Raw genomic sequence first — 16,767 nt, forward strand, 5'->3', positions numbered from 1 at the left:
CCGAAAAAAGCAAAGAAAAAAAAAAAAAAAAAAAAAAAAATCAGTTCTGGGGATTAGACGCTTAAATGTGGTAGGCAAAACATATATGGCTTTTAGAAGGTAATAAAGGCAAATATCTTTGTTCTCAGAGTAGAAAGGGACTTTTTATACAAAAATTACAAAACTACAGAGAAAAGATTGATACACTTAAACAGGGTAAGGGAGTATCCCTGTAATAGATACCATGGGATTGCTCATCCAGCTCTTATCTTTAATTACCTGCCTGTTGGGTATATATACATTGTACAGTTCAGATTTGAACTGAGCAGGTCCACTTATACACAATTTTTTAAAATTAATTAATTTATTGACTTTTTGGCTGCACTCTTTGTTGCTGTGCGCAGGCTTTTCTCTAGTTTCAGCAAGCGGAGGCTACTTTTCCTTGCGGTTTGTGGGCTTCTCATTGGGTGGCTTCTCTTGCAGAGCACGGGCTCTAGGAGCGCGGGCTTCAGTAGTTGCGGCCCTCGGGGTCAGTAGTTGTGGCCCTCGGGGTCAGTAGTTGTGGCACACGGGCTTAGTCTGTGGCATGTGGGATTTTCCTGGTCCAGGGCTCAAACCCGCGTGCCCTGCATTGGCAGGCAGATTCTTAACCACTGTGCCTCCAGGGAAGCCCTACACAGATTTTTTTAAACTAAATACATACTACAGTACTACATGATCTCAGGTTGGTTGAATACCTAGATGTGGAACTGTGGATATGGGAGGGCTGACTGCAAAGTTATATATCGATTTTTGACTGTGTGGAATGTCCATGCCCCTAACCCCTGCGTTGTTCAAGGGTCAGTTGTGCGTGCGTGTGTGTGTGTGTGTGTGTGTGTGTGTGTATACATATATATATGTAATTTTACAGTCTTTTGTGATACATCTCTAAGAAGGAGAAAAAAATAAGCTACAGACTGAGGGAAGATATTTTAACCTGTATAGCTGACAAAAGATTAATATCCAGCATTAAGAAAGATTTTCTTCGGACTTCCCTGGCGGTCCAGTGGTTAAGACTCTGTGCTTGCATTGCAGGGGGCAGGGGGTCAATTCAATCCCTGGTCGGGGAACTAAGATCCCTCATGCCACATGGCGTGACCAAAAAAAAAAAAGAAAGAAAGAAAAAGAAAGAAAGATTTTCTTCAAATCATTAAGAAATGCAAAACAATAATGGGATAGCATTCTCACTCTTGCCAATTGGTAAGAATCGACAAGTCTGACAAACCACTGTTGGTAAAGGGTGTGTAGAAACTAACCCTTGGCACTTCCTCTGTGTGTGTAAGTTGGTAGCACTGCTTCAGAGAACCGCAAATAAATCAGATTTATTAATTTGATTATATACTGTATGTATTTATACTGTGTATGTACAGTATTTTATAGATATATAGAAAAATAGATACACAACAAATTTTGAACGAGCAAAGTATGTAGCGTTTGTGAATACATGCATAAGAGCAGTGGTTTAAAAACATGCATAGGAACCATTGACGTCAAATTCAGGATAGAAGTTACCTCTGGAGAAGGAGGGAGTGTGGATCCAAAGAGACATACATGGACTTGAACCGTAGTTCTAATATTTTATTCTTTAGGATGAAATCTGAAGCAAAATTGTTAAGATTTGATAGGTGGGTACATGGGTATTCATTATATTATTCATTATAATTGCCTGTCCTTTAAAAAAAATTAAACCCAAAGAATCACTTTTTAATCAAAGAGAAAGTTCTGGGCTTCCCTGGTGGCGCAGTGGTTGAGAGTCCGCCTGCCGATGCAGGGGATGCGGGTTCGTGCCCCGGTCTGGGAGGATCCCACATGCCGCGGACCGGCTGGGCCCGTGAGCCATGGCTGCTGGGCCTGCGCGTCCGGAGCCTGTGCTCCGCAACGGGAGAGGCCACAACAGTGAGAGGCCCACATCCTGCAAAAAAAAAAAAAAAAAAAGAGAGAAAGTTCTTCTGTGGATCACTCCTGGCTTAAGGGTTGAAGATGGTTGAGAGAAGCAGACTAGAGCACCAGGTAAATCCTAGAATGCCAAAACTATAGCAGAAAGCAGAGAAAAAGAAAAGGAAGTGGCTATCTCCAGTAGTCTTCCTCCATGTAAAAGGTCTGAAGTGGGAGTCCTGACAAAGATCAGTGCCAGGTGGAGGCTTGTGCCAGAGAGGCAAGCACTGCACCAGGTCAGACCTCATGCTCCAGACCCAGAGGGTAAGCTCTCCTGCCTCTCTCATCCCTTTCCCCAAATCGCCAGAGGCAGCCATGCATCCTGCAAACAGGAATTTGCATTTGGAATGAGGAAATACACACATATGAAGAGATAACCAGGTATCATAAAATATTTGAAGGCATTAAGGAGGCACTCACAAACAGCGACCTACTGACCACTTAACTGATTAATGGAGGAAACCAAAGAAAATGCAAAAGTAACTAAACTTAATGGCTTCAGAGAGATTCAAGAAGTTACCACATACAACCAATTAAAGAAAAAATAAGTTGCTATGAAAAGAGTAACAATTGGAATAATCAGAAATTGAAAATAAAAACTGAGAAAAAACAAAAACAAAAAACCTCTCTTGAGGTTGGAATATCTAGCCAAGAGAGTATATTGCAAAAAGAAATGGAAAGTTTGAAAGAAAAATTTAAGGGCCATAGGGATAGATATACAAGTTCCAATATCCACATAATGGAAATTCCCAAAGGAGAGAGAAGAAAAAGTGTGTGTGGGGGGGTAGGTGGGGGGAAGCAATAATAAAAGAAAGAAGAGCATTTCATGCAGTTGAAAATAATGAAGGTTTTCATCCTTAGAGAACAGACAGGAGCAATGTTCCCAATATCCAGGTCTTCCTTCTGCTGGGTTTTGTAAGAAATAAATAAACATCCTTTTGACCATTGACTGTCTCACCTAGTTTCCTGGCATTTCTCTCATTGCAACAAGAAAGGAACAGAGTGATCTGACCCAGTCGGGGCATCGGTTATTTTGTTAATTTCCCCAAATATTATGGCTGCTTCACCCCCATCCCCACTGGAGGTGGCACATCAAGACTGAATCAAATTTTTGTCACCCTTCAGCATCCCTGGTGTAATGATGTGTCTATACTTTCATTTTGGCAGTGTACTATTTTCATTGTTTTGGTGATGATGTACAAATAATTAAACCTTTGTATATCACTGGAATTAACTAAGTCTTTGTAAACAGCCAGGTATGAAATTTACATAAATTGTATTTCAATATAAAATTGTTTGAGAGTGCTTTGGAGAAATGATTGCCATCAAGAAGATATATTACAAAGTGAAACTCATCAGGTTAACTGTTTTTCATACCAGGTCTTGCACAATCAGGTTCTTGGGGCTGTTTTGATGAGTTTAACAGAATTGAATTGCCTGTATTATCAGTGGCAGCCCAACAAATTTACATTATTTTGACAGCAAGAAAAGAGAGAAAAAAACAGTTCGTTTTTTCTGATGGTGATTGTGTTGATTTAAATCCAGAATTTGGAATCTTCTTAACAATGGTGAGAACGTAGGTTTTATATATTTTTAAATTTTTTATTGAAGTAGTGATTTACAATGTTGTATTACTTTCTGGTGTACAGCAAAGTGATTCAGTTTTATATATGTATATATTCTTTTCCATATTCTTTTTCATTATAGCTTATTATGAGATATTGAATATAGTTCCCTGTGATATACTAAGACCTTGTTTTTATCTATTTTACATATAGTAGTTTGTATCTCTAATCCCAAACTCCTAATTTATCCCTCCCCCACCCCCTTTCCCCTTTGGTAAACATAAACATATTTTCTGTGTGTGAGTCTGTTTTTGTTTTGTAAATAAGTTCATTTGTATCATATTTTAGATTCCGCATATAAGTGATATCATATGATGTTTGTCTTTCTCTGTCTGATTTACTTCACTTAGTGTGATAATCTCTAGGCCCATCCATGTTGCTGCAAACGGCATTATTTCATTCTTTTCACCTCCTTGGTCAGGTTTATTCCTAAGTATTTTATACTTTTTGACGCAATTTTAAAAGGGATTGAAGAGCATAGGTTTTAAATGCAATTTATTGGTTTAATTGTTACAGATTCAAATAAAAGTAAGCATATATTAGTGGGTAAATGACTGACAATCCAGGGGTCAGAGTATAGTCCCTGTTATATGATTTTTTTTTGAGTAGTAAAAATAATCCAGACAGAAGATAAAATAGTGATATGTTAAAGATAAAAATAGCTACTGTTCATTGAGCACTAATTTTGTGTAAGGGGATGGGCTAAATATTTTATATATTGTATCAGACAGAGGGGAAGCTACAATAACAATCCCCCAAATTTTAGTGGTTTAAAACCTCAAGGATTTATTATTCTCTCATGCCTCATGTCCACTTCTGGTTGATGGTGTCGGGGTGGAGAGGGCAGGGGATGCTTTACATGTCCTTACTCTGGTACTGTCTCAATCGTTACTGGTTGTTGTAGCAAAGGAAAAAGTGAACAAGAAGAATTATGCTCTGGTTCTTAGGGTTTCTGTCCAGAAGTGACACAGGTAACAACCATTGGTTAAAACAATTTACTTGGCCACACCTAACTTTGAAGGGTCAGTGAGGTATAGTCCCGTAGTATTTTGTATGGCGGATATTTTATAACCAAGACACCCCAGGCTCAGGGAAATTAAAAAAAAATTGCTCAAGTCACACAGCTAGAGAAAGATGTTATTGTCTGTCTAACATCAAAACCTGACTACTTAACCTCTACACTTGGCTTTTCTCTGACACTTAATAAAGGATGATGGAAATGATTTAAAATTTCCAAAATAATTCAACAAGGTCCTATACCAAAGTATTGTGACAAATTCAGTTACCGTGTGATTGAGGGCAGAGCTTTGTGATACAATGTTGTAAAGACAGAAAACCAAAGGCATGAATAAATAGAGGTGTTTATAAATTGGGGAAGTGAAGTTAATGTTGAACTGGTTTTACTGATGCTTTTAAATGATCTCTATTCTGTTGAGTCTCTAAGTCGCAAGATAATACAAGTACTCTGAGTTTTAAGTGTCCTGAGTGGATAAAGATAAATTATAGGAAGAAAAATCAGAAAATTTTCTGATAAGCTTTAATGTAAGCAAACAACCAGTTAAGCAGTTGGGAGTAAATATTAATAATCCTGACGTGATCAGTAATAACTCAGGAAATTAGATGAAGTTTATTCAGTGTGATGCTGTGGCTCAGAAGAATTTAAAAGAATCTTAATGTTCCCTTTGGATTAAGAATAATATTGGAAATATCAATTAGATAATTGCATTAGGCTGTGAATAACTGAGACATGAAAAATAATGGCTTAACATCTAAGGATGTATTCTCTTAAGATCCTTCAGTGTTTCAACACCATCATGGTTTCCATCTTCAAGGCCACCTTATAACCCAAGATGCTACAGAAGCATCTCTGTTGCAGCCAATTGATTGAATCAACTGCCTTCAAACCGACATCAAGGATATTTCATACACTGTGTCCCTTTGTGACTCACAGTGTAGAATTTAATCACACCAGCTGCAAGGCAGGCTGGGAAATGTGGTTTTAAACCTGGGTGGTGATGCACACAGCTTGCAACTGGGGTTCTGTGCCTAAGGACGAAAAAAAGGAGTATTGAGAGGCAGCCAGTAATGTTTGTATTCCCAGCACCTAGTAGCAAGTTATCTGGCCTATTGACAGTGTCCAGTAAATGCTCAGGGACTGAAGGTTTCTTCATGCACTTTCCTAAAATAACTGCCTCCTCTTTGCCTTACTTGCCTTTGAACCCTCTAACCTTTCCCTTGGGACTTTTGGTTCTGACCTGTCCTCAGACTTTTGCCACTTATTAGCTTCCTTTCCACCTCTACTTTTGTCCTTTTCAATGTTTTTCTCAACATTCCTGTCTTTATTTCCCTTCATCCCCATGTTTTGTTTTGTTCTTTTAAATGGTACTTTGTCAGCCACAGAACTCTATAATTCTCACTGCAAAGGATAATTGAAGAGATGAAATAAAAATTACCTAAGTAAACTGATGAATTTTCCTTCTCTTTTGATAACATATTTTAGATCATAATTACCCCAGTATTTATTCAGTTTTCTTTTCTATTTTCTTAATAAATAGATACACAGATACTTAATTTTTGCTACACAGAGTGGTGTGTGTGTGCATATGTGTGACTTTATTAGTATAACGAAAATGGAAATATGTAAGAGGGAGTGATGTGACATTAATAAATATGGATGGTCCAGTACACATTTTTGTGAAAATAGGGACATTTTGTGAATCTAATGTTTTTCAATACCCTCTTAGAATCTGACATAGGGATTTGAAATGTATTTGTATTCATGAAATGAAAATTATATCAACAATTAAAATTAAATAATTTTAATTTTTAGAACCCTGGATATGCTGGGCGCCAGGAACTACCAGAGAACTTAAAAATTCAGTTTAGAACTGTTGCTATGATGGTTCCTGATAGACAGGTATGCATCAGGATTTAAAAGCATAATACAGTTTATGTTCTTTACCTGTTTTTCACTAAAGTTGAAAAATCTCACTGTATTAATTTTCAGATCATTATGCGAGTTAAACTTGCAAGCTGTGGTTTTCTTGAAAATGTTATCTTGGCTCAAAAGTTTTATGTACTTTACAAACTCTGTGAAGAGCAACTTACTAAACAGGTAACTTTGTGTATCTATTTTCCCCCTAGCAGAAAACTTGTTTTTTAACTTTGCAATTTTACCTTGATACATGCTAATTAGGGAGTTAAAAATTTCCTTGACTCTTTTCTAAAGTATATTTATAATTAATTTGACCTATTAATTACGCATTTTTATTTTATTTTATTTTTATTTTTTTTTTGTGGTACCCGGGCCTCTCACTGTCGTGGCCTCTCCCGTTGCGGAGCACAGGCTCCAGACTCACAGGCTCAGCGGCCATGGCTCATGGGCATAGCCGCTCCGCGGCATGTGGGATCTTCCCGGACCGGGGCAGGAACCCGTGTCCCCTGCATCGGCAGGCGGACTCTCAACCACTGCGCCACCAGGGAAGCCCTATTTTATTTTATTTTTTAAAAATATTTATTTATTTTACTTTTGGCTGCCTCGGGCCTTGGTTGCTGTGCACCGGCTTTCTCTAGTTGTGGCGAGCAGGGGCTACTTTTTGTTGTGGTGCACAGGCTTTTCATTGCGGTGGCTTCTCTTGTTGCACTGGCTCTAGGGTGCGTGGGCTTCAATAGTTGTGGCGCACGGGCTTAGTTGCTCCGCGGCATGTGGGATCTTCCCGGACCAGGGCTCGAGCCCATGTCCCCTGCATTGGCAGGCGGATTCTCAACCACTGCGCCACCAGGGAAGCCCCCTAATTACGTATTTTTAAAACTTGCTTAATTTGAAATAATTATAGATTCACAGGAAGTTGCAAAGAAAAGTACAAGGGGTCCTGTGCACTCTTCACCCTGCTTCTCACAGTGTTGGCATCTTATAACTATAGTACAGTAACAAAACCAGAAGATCGACATTGGTACAATAAACAGAAATTACTAAGACTTCACCAATTTTTCATGCGCTCGTGTGTGTGTTTGTGTGTGTGTAGTCCTATGTAAATGTGTAGATTCATGTAACCACCACCACAGCCAACATACACAACTGTTTATCACCACAAGGTTCCCTCCTGCTACCCCTTTATAGCCACACTCACCTCTCCCCCAAATCCGTATAGCCCCTTGTAGCCCTAATCTTTTCTACATCTCTATAATTTTGTTATTTCATGAATATTACATAAAGGGAATTACATAGTATGTAACCTGTTGGTCATGCATTTTAAATGGTTGCCACTCAGACTATCAGACTCAAAAGATATTTAAGGTGTGAACACTGTATCATACAGCTTGATCTTTCCAGAGTGATCATTTTTCAGTCAAAGGAAAGGCGGGAGAATTGAGCTAATAAAACTTTGCCACTCAGCCACTCCAAAACTATAGTGTATAAGTATCAGAATATCTACCTATATGTAATACATAGTGAGTCTACATTTAGAATTTTTCAGTTGAATAATCTTTTTTCTTTCTTTTCTCATCTTAGGTTCATTATGACTTTGGGTTGAGAAATATTCTATCTGTACTGAGGACACTTGGATCTCAAAAAAGAGCCAGACCAGAAGATAGTGAATTAAGCACCGTCATGAGAGGACTAAGAGATATGAACCTTTCTAAATTGGTATCTTTCTTCTCTGAATTAATTTATCTTTCAGGATTTCGACCTGGCTGACAAGTGGGGGTTGGCTCATGTGAAGCTGTTAACATTAAAAATTGCAGGGAAGTGGGACTTCCCTGGCGGTCCAGTGGTTAGGCCTCCACGCTTCCACTGCAGGGGGCACAGGTTCAGTCCCTGGTTGGGGAACTAAGAGGCCGCATGCTGTGTGGGTGTAGAAAGAAAAAAAAAAATTGCAGGGAAGTTACCACTGAGCTGAGCTTTCGGAGGAAGTCAATCCCCCTCCCCCACAAAAAAACCCGCCAAGGCTTTGTATGACCCACATGGGCTGCAAATGCATCCTTTTATCAGTTGTGTGCCATAAAACAGGCTACATCAGTGGGCTTCAGCCCCCAAATGTCAGTCCATTATTCATAATGTAACACAGATTCTAAATATGAAAATCTGGATTCATAGGGAACCATGAAAGCTTTTTTTGCTCTCTCTGTATGTGACTAGCTTAGCTATGTCTCTCCCAAAACACCAACACCATTTCTGTTTTCCAGATATGCATTAAAAGTTTGCTGTAGAGATTATAATAATTATTTCACCGATTTTATGCTTGTCACAATTACAGCCAGGCTGTTTTAAACTGGTTGATGGACAGGTTCATGTGGCTTTTATTCAGGGACTTCTATATGCTACGTATCATGTCCATGCCCTAGGAGTACAAGGTTGAGAAAGAAATGGATCTTAGGAGCTGGCATTCTAGTTACAAAACTAACAACTAACATCTGTGTAGTTCATGACTATTACAAAACCTATCCAGGGGTATTGTCTTGTTTGAGTCTTACAGCCACTCTGGGGGATATGGGTGGCTATCGTGCTTATTGCCATTTTCCTTATGGGAGAGGCACGTGTGTAGGACTCACCCATAATCACAGTCAGTTGATAAGCTGGAACAAAAGTCCACGAGACTTTCTGATGCTAAATCCTCTGCTCCCTCCAGAGTATTAATACACTGCCTCCATTAATAATGGTACTCCTGAAACTTCTAGACGAGAGTTCCAGACAGTATCCAGAGACCCTCTCCCATCAGAGAATAGGAAAAATTCAGAGGGGTTCAGCAGTTGGGCATGGGGCGATCTCTGTATTAAAGATGAGGGAAATAAGGATTGGAGTCCATTTACTCCAACCTGCTGCTTTCAAGAGGGACAGAACGCTGCTCTGATGCAGTTTTCCAGCCAGTGTTGGATGAGCCAGACATGCAGGGTTACAGATCTTTTCCTAATTTAAGTGAAGTATTAATACTCTCTTCTCATGGGATTGGAACTATTACTTGCATGTTTTTAAGGTTAGTGTATATACCTGTCTGTGGGAAGCAGAACATTCATAGGATAAAGAAATGAGATCAGACCTTGGAGCAGTAGACTGGAGGAAACTTTGAATGCCAGGGAACTATGGGTGCAATGCTGTAGGTAATGTGGATTCCGTGGTGGTGTTTGGGAGAAAGTACTAGAGCATACACATGTGGCTAGGAGAGTAATAAAATGGTTCTTTGGGCATGAAGTGATAAGTGCTGTGAGCTTCTGCTACAAGCTTCGTTGTTGACTGAATGAGTAAATTTGTTCTCTGCCACCTTAGATTGATGAAGATGAACCCCTGTTCCTCAGCTTAATCAATGACCTGTTTCCAGGATTACAACTAGATAGTAATACTTACGTGGAACTGCAAGCTGCAGTAGCCAACCAGGTTCAACTGGAAGGTTTGATTAACCACCCACCCTGGAATCTCAAACTTGTGCAGGTAAAACATTTTAACTCTGTTATCAGTATGATGCTCAGTGGGTGTTGTTAAAGATTGTCATTTGAAGAGAAGAACTTGTGAAATTAGTCTTACTTAGTGTAAATGTTGAAACTAAATTAAAACACATCATTGCAAGAAGAGTCCTCAGTGAGAGGTGTTCGTCCCAGGGTTGTTAGTGTGGATTTATACTAATCAAGCAGTTACTGAAGTTACTTACACCTGATTAGGTTAGGTTAGGTGGTAACCAGAATCTCAAGAACAGTTGGGAGGGGATAGTAGCTTATAAAAGTGCAGGGAGATGGAATGACCCAGCTGGCCCTTGTGCCAGTCAGGCAGCATCTCCTATAGCTGGGGGCCTTCATAGGGCATAGAGCCTGAGGAATCCGGGGGTGGTACTTTGCTCCTGCTTTGTGTGTGGGCATGTTCACACCTAAACTCAATCCTTTGCCTGTGTCTCTTGGTGTGTTTCTGTCCGTCACATTTCATCCTTGTGACAACCTACCAATGATTTTACCAAGCAGAGCCAAGAAGCTGTAGCAGAGATGCTGAATTAAATCCCCACGAGCCTGATGCATTGGGGGTATTTTCCAGGGCTTTTGAAAAATGAAGGTGCCGAAATTGTGGAGAGTGTTAAAAACTGCATTTGAAAAAGAGCGATTCTTTTTTTAACTTACTCTTCTTGCCACATTGTAAGCAGTTCAAGTGTATGAGACAGATCCAAATCTTACAAGGAAATATATAGGGAAAAAAATCAAAGTATTTTTCATCATCTATGTTTTGGAAACCATTAAACATTTTTTAAAAATTTCTGGGAAAACATCATTTTACATGTGATATGTATACAGTATATTGAGTACTGAAATCTTAGTCACCTCGTTTGGTGGGGCACTAGAATATTGTGTTTTTATTTAATGTCAAACACATTACTGTTGAGTATAATATGGCCAGTACCTCTGCTACTTTTAAACTATGGATTACAGAGGTAATACATTTCTACCTAAAATGTGAGAATAACTCAAATTTTACCTCTGATCAGCTGTGAGACCTTTGAATTGTTATTTTTATTAAAAGAAAAGATAGACAGGATATTGTAATAGACACTTTCCATGTTCTTACTATGTCTTCTTGAATCTCTTTTACCATATCCATGTGCCCCTTCCCCCGCTTCTAGAACTGTGATTCCAATCCCACATATATATACCACTCTCTGCAGGAGGGTTCACCAACCCCACATTTTTTGGCAGGCACAAAGCGCAGGCAGTGCATGGGAGTTTGTTTTCCCCTGCTCTCAAAACAACCTTCTTTAGTTGAGGAGTTGTGGGTGATGTAGTAGGAAAGTCAAGCTCTCCTGCTTCCAGATGGAACAAACACAGAGGTGTAACTTATGTTCCAAGGTGCCCTGCAGGGCCAGTCTTAAGTCTCCCTGCTACAGGAGTTTGTCCTCAATCATACCTTGTTTGACCTCTCCCCATTTTGTCCTGCTTCCCTTACTCCATTAAAAGTTTCCCTGGTGAACACTCACTTGCACAGGAATCCTCACCTCGAGCCATGCTTCTGGGGAATCAGAAGGCTGGTGTGTGTGTAACTTGGGTCTTGGCTGAGTTGGTTTGTACTGCTGCTTTCCACCACCGGGGGGCAATATCACCACACACTGCTCCTTATGCATCAGCAAAGTAAAATCACAAGGAACAGTAGTTTGAGACCCCAAAACTAGATCCTGAATTAATTATTTCCAAAATGTAATTAAAGTTCCACATTGTCATTACTTTATCACTTATATCGTTTTATAACGTGCCGCTCATTTGCTATCCACCTCTAGTAAAACAAAAAAAAACATTTTGCGGGGGCATATTCTCTTCTTTTAAATAGTGAACAAGTTACTTTAATGAAAAACCTATTTAAAGCTTTTAAAATCTCTGCACACAACTTCTATGAATGTCAGCAAGAGACTCATAAGTTACATTTTTCAATTGATTATCTCACTGTGTAGTTATATGAGATGTCTCTGGTACGCCATGGTTTGATGACTCTTGGGCCCAGTGGTTCTGGGAAGACAACCGTTATAACAATCCTGATGAAGGCGCTAACAGAATGCGGGAGGCCTCATAGAGAAATGCGAATGAATCCCAAAGCTATTACGGCTCCCCAGATGTTTGGCAGACTGGACACGGCGACCAATGACTGGACAGATGGGATTTTTTCTACTCTGTGGAGAAAAACATTAAAAGCTAAAAAGGGTACACATAAACTCTTTTCTGGTGCTCGTTCTTTTCCCCTGCCAGTTTATCAATAGCACAGTATTGGTTTAATTTTCTGTTTTGATTATCTGCAGGTGAAAAGTGATTTTCTGTTTTCATTATTCACAGGTGAAAACATTTTCCTCGTTTTAGACGGCCCTGTTGATGCCATTTGGATCGAGAACTTAAATTCCGTGTTGGATGACAACAAAACCCTCACACTGGCCAATGGAGATCGCATCCCCATGGCCCCTAATTGTAAGCTTTTGTTTGAAGTCCACAATATTGAGAACGCCTCTCCGGCCACGGTTTCCAGGATGGGCATGGTCTACATCAGCAGCTCTGCTCTCAGCTGGAGGCCAATACTGCAGGTGGGGACGACAGACCCACAGAAGTGCGTTCAGTGTATTTCCACGTCTCACTCTCTCTTATAAACAGAGACTCTGTTTCTTTGCTGCAGGCGTGGTTGAAGAAGCGTACTACACAGGAAGCTTCTGTATTCCTAAGTCTGTATGATAAAATATTTGAGGATATATATACATTTATGAAACTGAACCTCAGTCCAAAAATGCAACTCTTAGAGTGCAACTATATTGTGCAAGTAAGTTTTTTTCTTTGTACATTTACGACTTAGATGTGAGACTCCCCCCACCCCCTACCAACACACACACCACTCAGTTGCAGTTTAGAGGTATCTGAAATGGAAAATTCACACAGTCCATCAGAATCTTTTTGTGATGTGGAGGTGAAGGCTCTGAGAAGTTTGATTCCTATTAAAGATCTTACTGACGCTCTTACTGCCATCTCTTCATGAGTTTCACTTCCCAGGGCAGTATTGTCAGGGGAAGAGGAATGAACTATCTTTCCCATCGTCAAGCTTAGTATAACCTTCCCAGAAAGAGTGTCCAAAAATGAGAGTAGACTAAATAAATAAAGCTGGAAGTTCTACAGAAAAGCACAACAAGGAGCTGGTGGCAAGCAGGAAAATTTGGGTGGCAGTCTTGGCTTTGCAAATTTACTATATATATTAGATAGGGGAAACCTTTGAACAATTCTCCAAGTATTTTGTAGAATTATGTTTTCCCCCCTCTTCTCAGTTTTTCTTATTAGTCTTTGGAAGAAACAGAACTAATCATAGATTTTTCAGAGGCTCTCCTGATTCTAGTCCATAGGTGATCTCTCATTATCCCATTCTAGTGCTTTGATTCTCTCTTAGTGTGAGGGATGTCAGTCAGGGAGGGTGGGTAGCTTAGAACTGATACATGAGGCCCAAATTAAGTGCAAGTCTTATCTTGAAATAATTTTGTTATGAAAGACAAAGGATGTCTTACTGTAGATACATTTCTTTCTGATGCCATATGGGGTTTGGTACACTTTTTATTAAAGGGGCAAATAAGTGTTTTAGACTTTGCACAACTTTCTGTCTCAGCCCCTCAGCTCTGCAGTTGCATTGCAAAAGTGGCCAGACACAATGAACGAGTGTGACTGTGTTTCAGTAAAACTTTATTTGCCAAACAGGTGGCTGGCCCCTGGGGCACAATTTGCTGAGCCTTACAACATGTTAAAATAAATAAAATCTTTGATCTATAAAATTTGGAATACCCAAACTTTAGAACCAGAAGCTACCTTAGGAAACATGTAGTCTAGGCCTTTTGCTTTTTAGATCAGGAAACTGAGACTCAGAGATGTTAGTGGCATGAGCCGGGATACCTCCAGATTCCCAGTTTGGCATCCTTTCTGCTAGATCATGCAGTCTGCCTAAAGCAGAATGGCCTTTCTTCTAAATGCTGCTAGCTGTAGGGCACTGATCAAGCAATATCTGGAGATATATTTGTTTTCTTCTCTCCTTTTAAATTTATTATTGTTTTTAAATGTTTATTTAAAATATCTAAATACAAACCTTTATTTTGTTGTATTTTAAATATTTTCAGTCTCTCAATCTTCTGGAAGGTTTAATTCCCTCCAAAGAAGACGGTGGCATCTCATGTGTCGAACATCTTCATAAATTATTTGTGTTTGCTCTAATGTGGAGTTTAGGAGCTCTTCTGGAATTGGAAAGCAGAAACAAGCTTGAAGCCTTTTTACGAAATCATGAAAGCAAGTTAGACTTACCAGAAATACCTAAGGGCACGAATCAAACCATGTATGAGTTTTATGTTACTGATTATGGTAAGCACAGTGACTTATACCTGACATAAAATGACATTTTTTTTTTAATGGAAAGAAGATAAACTCTGTAAACTCTTCTGTGGGGAAATAGTAAACCAATCATGAATAACATAATTGCTAATACCATTTTTAAAGGGCATATTTGCAAGGAACAGTAGGATTTTGCATATGGGCCAGGCTGGGAACAGTTATAGAGGCTCTTGACTTCTCCTTTTGCAGTGGTCTCAGTGAAATCTAACATAAATAAGTTAGCAAAACTTCTTACAGCATCTATTTCCTCTTACTTGAAGAGGAAGGGTAACAGTATAGAGAACACAGATTCTTCAGTTTGCCATTGCAAAGCATGGTAATTAATGCTCATGACAGATCAGTCTTAGAACTTCTCTGTTGGAAATGTCAGAATAAGCAGAATAAGCAGAAATAAGCAGAGAATGAACCAAGCAGATGGGATCCTACTTACATGTCGCAGACTCGGCAAAGTCCAGTGCTGTCACCTCAGCCCCCTAGCCTCCTGTTTGTGGTAGGGCCCAGCTCACCTCTCCTTAAAAGAAACTAACAATTAAATGCACCCTTAAATCTAGCTATGAATTCTCTTAGAATCTAGAGCCAATCCAAAGATGGTTCTTTGAAAAGATCGATAAAATTCGTAAATCTCTTACCAGAGATATCAGGGGAAAAAAAGAGAAGACATAAATTACCATGATTCAGAATGAAGGAGGGAACATTACTGTAAACCCTAAAGACAGTAAAAAATAAGAAGTGAATATTAGAAACAATGTTATGAAAATACATTTGACAATGTAGATGAAATGGATAAATTCTCTGAAAGACACAAACAACCAAACCTCATTAAGAAGAAATAGATATCCTAAGTATCCCTATATCTACTAAAAATTTTTTATTTATAGTTAAAAACCTTCCTACAGAGAAAAATGCAGGCCCAGATGACTTCACTGGTGAAGTACGTAAAATCCTTAAGGAAGAAATAACACCAATTCATTCTGCATAAACTCTTCCAAAATATAGACAATGTGAGGAAGAAACACTTCCCATCCCACTTTATAAGGGTTTGTAAGTGTTGTCCAGATACCAAAAACAGAGAAAGATATTACAAGAAAAGAAAACTATAGACCATTATCCCTCAGGAATATTGACACACATTTCTTAATACAATTTTAACAAATGAAATTCAATAGTATATAAAAGGATAACATATTGAGTACCAGTGGGTATTTATTCTAGGGATGGAAGGTTGGATTAACATTTAAAAACCAGTCAATGTAATTCACCATATTAATAGACTAAAAACCAAACAAATTATATAGTCCTCTAAATCAATGCAGAAAGAGCACTTGGGGACTTCCCTGGTGGTCCAGTGGTAAGACTCTGTGCTCCCAACGCAGGGGGCCTGGGTTCGATCCCTGGTTGGGGAACTAGATCTCACATGCCTGTCGAAACTAAGAGTCCACGTGCCACAACTAAGAGTCTGTGTGTCACAACTAAGAAGCTTGCATGCCACAACGAAGATCCCATGTGCTGCAACTAAGACCTGGCATGGCCAAAATAAATAAATAAATATTTTTTTTAAAAAGCATTTGATGAAATTTAACATCCTTCCATGATAAAACAGTACACTAGGAATAGAAACTTTATCATTCTGATACAGAATATCTGCAAAAAATCTAACATTATACTTAATGGTGAAAGACTGAATATTTTCTTCCCAAGATCAGGAACAAGACAAGAATATTCCTTTCTCACCACTTCTATTAGACGTTGTACTAGAGGTTCTAGCCAGTGCAATAAGACAGTAAATAAATAAACATGAACAAACAAATGAAATACCTATAGATTGGAAAAGAACAAGTAAATCTCTCTTTATTTGCAGATAATATAACCATCCTCGAAAAAATTAGAACTAGTAAGTGAGTTTATCAAGGTCACAGACTGAAAGAACAATATATAATAATAATTTGTATTTCTACATGCTCACAACAAATTGGAAGTTGAAATTTTAATATACCATTTAAAAGAGCATTCAAGAGATGAAATATATAGGGATAAATTTAACGAAATATGTGTAAGATCTGTATACTGAAAACCACAAAATTGCTGAGAGATATTAAAGAAGTCCTAAATAAATGGAAAGCTAAATCACATTTACAAATCAGAAAACTCAGTATTGTTAAGAGGTTATTTCTCTCCAAATTGATCTATAGATTCTGTACAATCATAGTGAGAATTCCAATAGACTTCTTTTGATTGAAATTTATAACTGAATTATAAAACTTTATGGAAATGGCAAAGGGTTTAGAATAACCAAATCAATTTTTTTTTTTTTTTTTTTTTTTGCGGT

The 16,767-nt window shown here is 38.7% G+C and overlaps 1 protein-coding gene and 1 non-coding gene across 2 annotated transcripts in view; both read left to right on the top strand.

The window, feature by feature from the left end:
- DNAH8 (dynein axonemal heavy chain 8) overlaps positions 1 to 16,767 on the top strand; it is a 332,081-nt gene that overhangs the window by 139,736 nt on the left and 175,578 nt on the right. Inside the window, exons 44-52 of the mRNA XM_007458310.1 lie at positions 3,334 to 3,521; positions 6,409 to 6,495; positions 6,586 to 6,693; positions 8,092 to 8,226; positions 9,844 to 10,005; positions 11,996 to 12,242; positions 12,372 to 12,613; positions 12,703 to 12,843; positions 14,174 to 14,411. Of these exons, the coding sequence (XP_007458372.1) occupies positions 3,334 to 3,521; positions 6,409 to 6,495; positions 6,586 to 6,693; positions 8,092 to 8,226; positions 9,844 to 10,005; positions 11,996 to 12,242; positions 12,372 to 12,613; positions 12,703 to 12,843; positions 14,174 to 14,411 (1,548 nt within the window). The remainder of the gene's footprint in view (positions 1 to 3,333; positions 3,522 to 6,408; positions 6,496 to 6,585; positions 6,694 to 8,091; positions 8,227 to 9,843; positions 10,006 to 11,995; positions 12,243 to 12,371; positions 12,614 to 12,702; positions 12,844 to 14,173; positions 14,412 to 16,767) is intronic.
- On the top strand, positions 15,773 to 15,844 carry TRNAG-CCC (transfer RNA glycine (anticodon CCC)). The gene has a single exon. It is a non-coding gene; the product is annotated as a tRNA-Gly (tRNA).

This window comes from Lipotes vexillifer, unplaced genomic scaffold, assembly GCF_000442215.2.
Source record: "Lipotes vexillifer unplaced genomic scaffold, Lipotes_vexillifer_v1.1 scaffold4, whole genome shotgun sequence".
Lineage (NCBI taxonomy): Eukaryota > Metazoa > Chordata > Mammalia > Artiodactyla > Lipotidae > Lipotes > Lipotes vexillifer.